General features: G+C 43.5%; 1 protein-coding gene across 2 annotated transcripts in view; it reads left to right on the plus strand.

Annotated features, from left to right (window-relative positions):
* Positions 1 to 712: 712 nt before the first annotated feature.
* The window catches only part of GAREM1 (GRB2 associated regulator of MAPK1 subtype 1), a 204,866-nt gene continuing 193,923 nt past the window's right edge, over positions 713 to 11,655 (plus strand). For both annotated transcript variants that reach the window (XM_012802012.2, XM_023510173.1), the window contains exon 1: positions 713 to 1,189. In XM_012802012.2, the coding sequence (XP_012657466.1) occupies positions 1,069 to 1,189 (121 nt within the window). In that variant the 5' untranslated portion in view covers positions 713 to 1,068. The remainder of the gene's footprint in view (positions 1,190 to 11,655) is intronic.

Below are 11,655 nucleotides of genomic sequence, written 5' to 3' on the forward strand. Positions count from 1 at the left end.
CCTTTACGTGGGCACCGATCATCTACCACCTTTCTGCTTCTAAGTGCTTTGGCCTTTTTCACCTGCCTAGAAGGTGCAGCTTAAACTGTCGGGAGTAACTTCCAGCTTTGTCCCTGGAGTTTTTAGGTTAGGGGCAAACACCAAGGAGCGCTCCACGCTTGCCTTCCCCAGCCTCGAAGAGCCGTGGCACCCTCCTGGCCTATCTCCTTAAAGTCTGGCAACTGGGCAGCAAGAGGGGAGCGCCGCAAAGATCTCTTCAGTGACCCTTACCAGCCACTCCATTGCCTGGGAGTGGGAAGCGACAGCGCCCGACACGACCACTCAGGGAAAGATCCTCGGGCTCCGGGAAGGGATCCGGGAAGGGCTCCGGGCAGGGCAGGAGCCGAGGCGCGCCGGGGCGCTGGCTAAGCTGCAAGGCTCGGAGCGGTCGGACGGGGGAGCAAGAGGTAAAGCTTGCGGAGCGCGCCGAGCGCGGTCGCCGGCCGGGCCGGGCCTGGGAGCAGACGCCGAGCGGAGCCAGCCTGGCAGGCGGGCGGGAGCGGCGGGGGGGGGAGGCGGAGCGCGGGCCCGAGGGGGCGGCGCCGGGGGGCGGAGGCGGAGGCGGAGGCGGCGTCTCCCCGAGCTGCGCAGGCGTTGCTCGCACCTTGTTGATTAGTCAGTGCTGGGAGCGCTGCTATGGCGCTTCTCAGACCCGCGGCTCCTCCTCACACGCTCGAGGCGGAGGGAAGGAGGGGTAAGGGGAGGAGGAGGCGAGCGGACGGCCGCCGCAGCTGCAGACCCGGGGCCAGAGGAGGAGGCGGAGCGGGAGCCGCCGCAGCCACTCGGGCCGCCGCCGCCGCCCGCAGCCGCGGGGCTGCTCCGAGTCCTCTCCGGGCTTGAGGGCACGCGGGACCCCCCAGCCATGCCCCGCAGCGGCCACTGAGCCGGGTGCCGGCCCCCTCCTTTCGGGCTGCCTCAGCCGTCGCGCCCCCCGGCCGCAGCTGCCCGGCGCCTCCCGCGCGCCCCGGACCGCGAGCGCGAGCAGCGGCGGCCGCCAAGGCGCGGGTGGTGCCGGCGGCGGCGGGGGAGATGGACCCGGCGCCCTCGCTGGGCTGCAGCCTCAAGGATGTGAAGTGGAGCTCGGTGGCCGTGCCGCTCGACCTGCTGGTCAGCACTTACCGGCTGCCCCAGATCGCGCGGCTGGACAACGGTGAGTCCCGGCCGGGGCGCGGGGCAGGCGGGCGCGGACCGCTGTCTCGGCGCGGGTGTGCTCGCGTGTGCCCGGGAGGGTGGGACCGGTGGGGAGTGGGCTGCCCGCCCCTGAGCGCCGGAGTTGGCTCCAGCGGCTGCCGCAGCCCTGGTGCGTTGCTCTCATCTCCCCCCCAGCAGCAGCCAGAGAGGTGGAAATCAGAGCCCTTGCAGTATAATTAAAAAGGACGCCTTAAAAAATCAACATAAGGAAAACCTCTGCAGATAGTCATCTTGGACGCGAGCGATCCCCCCATCCCCAGCCTGCAAGAATTACTCAACCCGAGAAACCCTGAAGACTTAGTTATCTTAGGCAACTTTCTACGAAAATAATTGTGGACCGGATGGCATCTTATTTGGGGTGCCTGTCTCCCTAACCTCCCTCCCCCCCCTTTTTTCTCCACTCCCCCTCCTCCCTGCCGCAGATTTAAGAGGGAAAGCTCCTGGGTGACCAGTGAAAGGGATCACATTTCTCAGAGACCTTTTATTACAGCTTGTCTGTTTTGTTTAACCCAACTGAAAGTAATTTAGGGCTGCGTGTAGAAAATGTTTTTAGCAGAAGTGATGGTATGCTTAAGGTTAATTATTAGCTTAGCACATTTCTAGCCTGGAAAAAAAATTAAGTCGCCAACACATATTCGTTTGGAACCTCAGCTCCTAACTAAGAAGCGTGTGTTTCCTAAAATTGACCACCAGAAACCAACCAAACATCCCCCACCGTTCTGCAGTGTGACATCTGGCAACAGCTAGAAGTGCCCACCGTCAACTAAGAAGACAGCTTTCAGTTTGGGAGCTGTGACTTGTAAGGTGGTAATTTAAGTGTATTTGGTCTTCTCTTGTTTTTACCATAACTTCAGTGGACTTTGCCTTCTTGTGATTTTGGACTGTTTTCAGAACGAAGCCCTGCCTTGGGGCTGTTGGAAGCACCCTGGCCCAGGCTGGCAGACAGGCAGACAGAGCTGTGACCACACAGACCAAGTCAGAAGAGCACTGAGCAGAGAGATGTCATTTCACCTCACAGGCCCTTGGGTTACTCCTTGTTTTCTGGGGTGAAAGAGTGTGTAACATGAGACGTATAAATGCCCAAAGAATTTTTTTTATTTGGTTTCTTATCTGTGGGGTTAGATTAGAACTTTGAAGCACTGATGTGAAAAATAAACACGGGAAAGTTCAAGAAAGCTGGAAAATAATCTCGACCCGCTGGATTTTCTTGTTTGCTTGTTAGTAGCGGTTGGCATTGGAAATAAACCAGGAGTTTTAAAACTAGTCATGAAGTGCAGATGAGAATAACTGTTGAATGCAGGAGAGGGAGGACAGGTGGTGTACTGAGGCATTTCTGCTTTGAGTGGGGGTGGGAGGAGGTTTTGTGCTTTACATATGCAGCCGCAGACCTGAGCTTGCGTGTTTGTATTCTTTGTGTTTCATTTCCTGCTCCAAAAATGTGTATATTGGAAAGTTGGGAGTCCTCCCCTTTTTTGGCCTCTGATCTCTGCACATACTGCCATCACTTGTTACCTAGGCAGAGAGCACTGGTGCATGTGGTATCCAAGTCACTCAAAATCTTCATTAAACTGAATAAACAGGCTGAATATCAGTTTCAGACATAACTTTCATTACCCACTTTTCTATCCCTGCCATTCATAAAAAGGATCTGAATCAGCAGTGTACTCATCCCACACTTCTTTTTAGAACAAGGACGTGGGTAGTAAGTCTTAACACTGTGTCCTTTCAAACTATGGAATGGATTTTGGTCACTACATGTAATTCCAGTTCTCTACTGTAAATTTCTCTTATTATTGCTGCTGGAGAATCATAGTGACACATATAAATTTGGATTCATAGCCAAATACCACTTTCAGTTAACAAGCCCCTCTTATTTAAATATATATATTTTTTGTTCATATGGTTTTTAATAGCTACATAATATTCCATGGGATGGCCCTACCATATAATTCTATCCTCTATTGTGGACATTAAGTTGCTTTAACTTTTTGCTGTTATAAGTTGTGATAGATCAGTTTGTTTTGGTTGGAATATATTCCTGCATTGCTGAACAAGCAAATCAATCCTTTTTAAATCTTTGATGCACCTTATCAAATTGCTTTAGAAGCTAAAGGTTATACTCATTTGCACTACCATTGTGGGAGTTCCACTGTGTCCACACTCTTAATAAGTATTTCTAAATTTTTTTGCTAATTTGTTGAGAGGAAAGTGTTACCTTAGCAATTTAATCAGGATAGACGTTAAAGAGTCAGAGTCTGTGATTATTTTAAAACATATTCACAGCAGTGTTCAGAGTTAGGGACATACTGACACATTTATGAATGCTGTAGGTGAAATCTCAAGTTGTCTGCAGCCCCTATCCTGTGCATGTCTTTTCCCCAGTTTTAGTACTACAGGTACACTTTCTGCATGCACATGCCTACTCTGTACTTAGACATGAAAGGTAGTCATTTTCCAAATCACTTGTTTTAAAAGAAACTAGAAAGACATCAAAAAACATGCCACTGGTTGACATTATGCCAAAAGAAAACTACTGCCTAATTTTAAGCAATCATTAAAGAACATTAAACATTTCGTAACAGTTGGTTATCAAAAGGCTACTCTGTGCTGGTATGTTTCTAGGTACTTGATATGAATTGTTTCAAATCCCCAGCAAACTCATTTTAAGGACTTTGGGAACCTGAGATTCAGAGAAATTTAGTGGCTTGCCTGAAAACTCAGACTTAGCAAATGGTGGGGTGGGATTTCCAGCCGACTTTCTGACTCTAAAGACTGACCTCTTATCTGAAACTCAGTCACCTCCTCATGTGGGAGGGGAGAGGGGTTGAAGTAGTTCTGAGGTCTACTCTAAATAGCTCCACTGTCTCTGAGAGCTGGAGGACCAGGAAGGCAGTGTTTTTAGAATGGCGTAGACGGGGAATAAAGTGCTGGCCTCTTCCCCTCCATCATACACAAATGGCTTGTTCCTTCCAGGAGAGTGGCTGAAAAGAGGAAAGGGGCAGGGTGAAAGAGGACAGGTTACAGAATTGGAGAAAGAAGGAAAAACATGGAGTTTTAGGGCTTAGGGCATGTAGATGTGTCTGTTGAGATGATGCTTCAGTATTGGGTTAAAATACTAAGTATACAATATGTGAATGGCTCTCCAATTCATTGTATTGTACATGTCACTCTTGAAATGCCAATTAAATAGATACAGTCAATAGCAGTGTGGTGAAATCCCCAGTGGCGAAATATGTCTTTATATGATAAGATAAATACAAAATTAGTGAATCTTTATGAGTATTGCCCCATGAGCCTTTCTGGGCAACCCAAGGAGACGTGCTCTAGCAATATTCCTCAGGAGATTGGATGAGATGTGTCCTATCAGCCAAAGTCTAACCCAGTTAGCAATACATTTAAGATCAGTTATTTAAACTGATTGATCATCAGTCTTGTAAATTGTTGGCTGTAGAACCAGGTTCAACTAATATGCTTAGGATCAATAAGAGGACAGAGAGAATACTAATTGCTGTTCCACCTCCAACCATTCTCATTCAAAATTGGGGTTCTGTGGGAAACTGTTTTTCTCTCTCCTTCTTATTTCGTCTTGGAAAGACTCTGAAGACTTGGTCTAGAGCAGGCGTCCTCAAACTATAGCCCGTGGACCACATGCAGCCCGCCTGGGACATTTATCCAGCCACTGGTGTTTTTGCCACCCCTGCCTGTCCTGCTTAGCAGCCGACTTGTCCCGGGGCCCGCGGTCCAGCCCTTCTACAGTCTAAGGGACAGTGAACTGGCCCCTTGTTTAAAAAGTTTGAGGACCCCTGGTCTAGAGCATTGTTCTTCCAATTTTTTTGCTCCCGTAGTTCCAAAAAGATTCTGTGAACCTGCATACTCCAAGCACATTTTTCAGTTATTGGCTAACATTTTTTGTCCTGAATTTAAATAGTTGGAAAGGATGTACTTTTTCAGCATACTGTAAGTATTGATATTTTAGATTATTGCATCATTTAAAAAGCTCTAGTAAATTCTACATTCGATTCCCAGTATCATTTGCATTGTTACTGGGACTTTTACCCCATTAACAAGCCAGCACCATTTCTGTTCATTCCTTTGTACCCTGGGGGAATGCATCTTAAAAGACTTGGGGAAGGTAATGAGAAGACATTGCTTTTGTAAAGTGTGTGAAGGGGCCTTTGTGAAGGGGAGGGAACTTCCATCTATCACTTTCATCACTGTCAGGGTGATGGTCATCACCATCACAGGATGGACACCCATCACAGTCACTGACCCAGGCAGATTCAATTTTTAGACAGGAGTACATTTGGAAGTTGGGGATCTGGAAACTGATTCCCTTACAGCTGTCCTGATGAACCTCTTGGGAAATGTTGGCTTCACTTTGAACATGTGCCCCAGTTCAAAGAATGCTGATCTAGTCCATAAAAGGATGAGTTAATCGCCCTGTTTGCTGAAGGGAAAAGGAAGACTAAGGCTGCAAGAGCTAACATTGAGAGAGAAAGAAGGTGGTAGGGAACGGAGACTGTTAGGTGGGAAGGAAGAGTGGCAGCAGACTCTCTGTCCTGGTGCTATGAAGGCATCAGATCAGATTCCAAGCCAGGTTTGCGAGGCTGTGGCAACTTTAGTCCATGCTTTGTGTTCAGCTGCTTCTACAGCTTTAGCATTTATAGATCTGGAGGTGAAGGAGTAAAAGCAGGGGCACTTACGTTCCAGGTGGCTGTTTGCAATACCAGAGGTCTTTCTAGATCCATGTTTTATCTTTGGAATTGATGTGAGTTCTCAGATCTATTCTGTGATTGACATTATTTTATATTCCCTTTCTCTCTGTTTCTTTCTTCCTTTCTTTCTTTCTCTCCCCTCCCTCCCCCGCTCTCTCTCTTTCTGATTTCTTTCCTTTTGTTTATTTCTTCTAAAGTAACGTAATATAATTCTTGCTCCAGGAAGATGTGCTGTGCTTATCTTGTGGCCTCATTTCCCCTGTATTGTAAGAGGGTTTACACGTGGCCAGGGTGGGAGAAATGGTAGTCTATAGGATGCTACATTTGGAGCCAAGGGACCTGTGTTTCATTGACAGGTACTCAGTTGTCTACCACGTGCTCTTGGTCAGGTCTCTCATCCCCGTTGATTTGTAGTTTTCTCTTGCAGCAAAAATGGACATTATACTTGCCCTGTACCCCATAGGTCATTAATTTATTTGGTCAACTAGTATTTATAAAGTCCCTAGTGTATGACATGTGCTGGTACAGGTGTTAAGCACTGAACAAATCAGACAGAAACCTCTGTCTTCGTGGAGGTTACATTCTTGTGTCTCTATTTACTGTGAGAATTCAGTGTAAGAATGTATGTGGAGTATGTATGTATTGCAAAACAGTGCATGCATGTAAGATTGGTATAGTGGAGATACAGACTGGTTGAGGGGGAGGCTTCGAAGCATATGATGTCGTGTAAGCTGCAGCAGATTTTATTATCCATGTACAACTAAAGAAACTGAGAGAAATGTTGTGGATGACATTTAGCCTGTTTCCTTTTGAGTATCCTGGGTTATTGATCTAGGAATTTGCAGGTTATAAAAAGGTGGTATAAGATTTTATTAGAGAGAGTGTGTTACAGATGGACTAATCTAAGGTGGGGCTTGGGAGGGAGCAGAGCCAGAAGTTAGGAAAGGAGTTTTTAATCTAGAATCACATGTGAGTCTGATCAAATCGTGCCAAAACATTTAGGCCTATGAATTGTTGGTTTGTTTGTTTTTTTTTTTGAGACCGGAGTCTCACTTTTTCACCCTTGGTAGAGTGCTGTGGCGTCCTAGCTCACAGCAACCTCAAACTCTTGGGCTCAAGCAATTCTTTTGCCTCAGCCTCCCGAGTAGCTGGGACTACAGGTGCCTGCCACAACACCTGGCTGTTTTTAGAGATGGAGTCTCACTCTAGCTCAGAGCTGGTCTCAAACTCATGAGCTCAGGCGATCTGCCCGCCTTGGCCTCCAAGAGTGCTGGGATTATAGGCATAAGCCACGGCGCCTGGCCTGTGAATCTTTCTTTTTTTTTTTTAAGCACGTGCTCATCATTACTTTTACTGATTGATGTTCATTTTTTAGAACCTAGAGCTTATGTCACTGTTAGCAAGAAAGACGCACTTACTTATCCACAAAGTGAATAATGAGAAAGACTCTTTAAGATTAATTGAGGCGCTGTATGTTTTTACTTTCCTCCAGCTTTCACCTACTCTGACTCTTGGCCATGCCTGAAAATTATGGGCAAAAACAGGAGAGGATGTTGTAGCAAACATTTAGACCCACAGGTCACAATTTAGACATAGCTCTTTCAGGGGCCTTGTTTTTCAAGTTAAGAGGCAGTTTTGAAAGTAGGAAGCAATTCTTAGGGAAAGCAAGTATCTTGAATATAAGGCAAATATTACATATTGTACTTGAAAAACATAACTTTAAAAAATATTTAATAGACACAGTAATGTACATATTTATGGGATACAAAGCGACAAACATGGATACATTGTATAATGTTCAAATCATGCTCATGCGCATATTCGTCACCTTACAGGTTTTTCTTTTTTTGTGGTAGGAACATATAAAATCCTATCTCCTACCTGTTTTGAGATGTCCAATACCCTGTTGTTGGCTCTAGTTGCCCTGCTGCAGATAGCACACCAGAACTTATTCCTTCTGATTGTAAGGAAGACATTGACCATTCTCTCCCCAGCACCCCCTGGCAGCCATCCTCCCCAGTTAGTCACTCTTTACTTCTGTGAGATCTGCTTTTTTAAATTCTGCATATGAATGACAACATGGAGTATTTGTTTTTTGTGTCTGGCCTATCCTCCAGCTTCATCCATGTGACAGGATTTCATTCTTATATATAGCTGAATAATATTCACCATATATATTCTGTGTATATACTACTATGAATATGGTGTTTTCTTAACCTACATATCTGTTGTTAGACACTTCGGTTGAGTCTTGACTATTATTAGTACTGCTGCAGTAACCGTGGGCGTGTGAATATCTCTGACATACTGATTTCATTTCTTTTGGATGTTATACACTTAGTAGTAGGATTACTGGACCCCTGTGTATCACCATATGCAAAAATTAACTCAAAATGGATTAAAGCTATAAAGTTAAGACCAGAACCTATGAAACTACTAGAAGAAAGCGTAGGAGAAATACTTCATGACATTGGTTGGCCTAGGCCAGGATTTTTTTGAGAAGACCTCAAAAGCACAGGCAACGAAAGCAAAAACAGACCTGAGACTATATCAAACTGAAAAGCTTCTGCACAGCAAAGGAAACGGTCAACAGAGTGACGAGACAACCTATGCAGTGGGAGAAAATATTTGCAAATTATACATTTTACAAGGAGTTAAGAACTCAACTCCGTATCAGTAAAAAATCGGACTAAAAATGGGCAAAAGACATTAATAGACATGTCTCAACAAAAGATAGACCAATGGCAAACAGGTATGCAGAAAAAAATGCTCAGCAAAACTATTCATCAGGAAAATGGAGATCAAAACCACGGTGAGATAGCTCCTCAGGATGGTGAAGAGACAAAAGATGTGAGAAAGACAGGATCACACAATGACAAGGATAAGTCTTGGCAAGGGTCTGGGGAAAGGAAACCCTTACGTGCTGTTGCTGTGGATGTAAATTTAAGTTAGAAAAGCCATTATGCAAAACAGGATGGAATTTCCTCCAAAGATTAAAAATAGAACTACCATAAGATCCAGCTACCCCATGACTGGATGGGTATATATCCAAAGGAAATGAAATCAGTATCTGCCTTCTCAGTACCAATCTTAAGATGCTCCCTTGATTTGGACAAGGGAAGCTCGTTTGTTGTGACCTACCACATCACAGTCCCAAAAGGGAGCATTTTGGTCTCTTTTGCTCATGGGCCTCCTTATTGAAATGGCAAGTTCTTGTAAACCAGCTTGTAAGCTCGTTTATTTTTGTTTGAGATTCCTGAGGTATCTGTCTTTTTACTTACTGAGCTGCTGTTCTAGGAAGACTCGTAAACTCTCTCCTCTTTCAATAGGATTATGAATTTCAAGAACATCAGCTGTTATATGCAATGTGAAAAATAACTTTTATTTCTGGCTTATGTATTATTTTGTTAAAATACAAGATATCTGCTAAACTATTTTAAATTTCATGGAGTAATTCTTTTAGAAGACATTTCCACATGGTGAGTTTCCCGTACCTCTCTGCCCCACCTCTACTCTGCTACCAATTTTTCAAGAATGTTTACTTGAATTTCAGCTTAAGGATATCTAAAATTATTTTTACTGTTTCCTAGCTCCCCACAATGCCTGCATGTCAGTGGCACTTGACAATAATAAAATAAGTGAATGGCAAATCTCAATATTAAAAATTATAATGTCTAGAATATCCATATTATTAAAGTTATTTGTGAGCTCTGCAAGTCTGAAGTAGAATCTCACTTTTGTTTCATTTGAGGGAGACGTTATATTTTTAAATATGTAAGTGGGACTAAGATGGTAGGTCTTAATATTTATGGTAGGAAAAATAGAGTCTAGTGGATCATCATTTGTAAAATAATAATTTTTAGGTTCATTACTTACCGGTATTTTAAATAAAGTATTCCTGGAAATTACAACTCATTTTTAGATTTTTCACTTTCTTGATAGTTCTTTCATTCTGAAATTAGGATGCCCCTTTTACAAATATTATGTGTTGCTATGTCATTGAATTGGTAATCACTGATCTCATCATGCTATTAACACTGCTTCTGAATATATAATCTAAAATGCCATGAATGTTAGAAATTAGTCAAAAATAGTCGGCTAACCATTTACCCATCACCTTCTCTCTGGGCACCAGTAATTTTACTTCTAAACAAAACAAGCCTCTTGGTTTAAATACTGTTGCAAAACTACAACTGCTAATTTGGTACTGTTGTCATCTTCTTAGAATAGCCCCAAGCTTGACTTGAAACCATAGTGTCTTAATCCTAGACAGCGAGTTTCCTTTTATGCCATGCAGAAGTATTAGACAGTGGTAAAAGAAGGAGAAAGGTTCCCAAGCTCCCTTCCAGTTCTGTAGAAGTATTACTTTATAGTTACAAGGCAAGTCACTTCAATTGATTCTACTAATTGTTAACCTCCTTTGAAGTATTTGAATACCACGTGGGCCCTGATGACTTAATGATTGTTTAATAAATACCAAGTTATTGAATTTAAAATGCAGTTATGAATTCCTTATAATTATAAAGATATTTGTTATTCCAGTTCGTATTTAATATATATAGTAAGTTATGGTGATCAGGCCAGGTTGTAGTGTCCAGGGGAATGTAATTGTGAGGAGTGTTTATTTATGTATCTGTAGAGATTTAAAGTAAGTTATGTTTTGTTGTTTTTAATCCCCACTGAGAAGAGAAAAATTTTCTTGGCCAGATACTTTTTGGTTAGATGACAGGTTTCTCAAAACCACACTTCAGGATGTTAGAAATGAAAATTTGTCTGTCTTCAAGTAGGGAACCAGGTACAAATATCTAAAGGTAACAGAAAAAGGATATGTGTTTACTTTTCTATTTTTAAACATATCTGTTACCTGGTAGGTAACACTTACAGAATCACTTGTAGCATTTGGAGAAAGCCTTGGTTATAACAGAGTCTGTTATTTATTCAAAAAAGTTACTGAAATCCCTAAGAAAGGACACTTGTGTAACCCCAGGACATCTGTCTGTGCAGATTTTATGTTATTCCAGAACAGTCATTTTGGATTGGTGCTCTGATCCTTTAGCAACAATAGTTGAAGTAAAAGAGCTGACATCCATTCCTTCCATGGTCATCCCTGGTCCTCAGTAGCTTATGTTCCTGCATCTTTAGTACTAGTCTGTTTCAGGTTACTACCATTTAAAATAATGCAGGATCCATTTTTACTTTTGAACCACTGACCCACAAAATCAATCAACCCTGAGACACAAGTTAAAAACAATTTAATTGGTTGTGGAGAGAGAGAAAGAGAGAGAGAAAGCATTTGCTCTAGAAGGTTCGAATTACCTGATAGAAAATAAATAACAACAGAAAGCTTTATTGAAATACTCCACTGTTAGTTTTCTCATTTATTTTGGTGTCATCTTTTGGCCTGTTAAGAGGAAGGGAGACACTGAGAGTAGAAATTCAGAAGAGATTTTTACAAGCGCATCATGGCCAGGTGTGATTAATTTCAATTGTATGTAACAGGGATAATAATAACAACAACAATGGCGTATACAACGTGGATATCTTCTCTTTCTTCCCTCCCTCCCTCCTTCTCTGCCTCCTTCCTTCCCTCTCTGCCTCCCTCTTTCCCTCTCTGCCTCACTCCTTCCCCCTCTCCCTCCTTTCCTCCTTCCCTCTCTGCCTCACTCCTTCCCTCTCTCCCTCCCTTCTCCCCTCTCTCCTTCCTTCCTTC

The sequence above is a fragment of the Otolemur garnettii genome, unplaced genomic scaffold (genome assembly GCF_000181295.1).
Source record: "Otolemur garnettii isolate 467f Iridium unplaced genomic scaffold, OtoGar3 scaffold00012, whole genome shotgun sequence".
NCBI classification, from domain to species: Eukaryota; Metazoa; Chordata; class Mammalia; order Primates; family Galagidae; genus Otolemur; species Otolemur garnettii.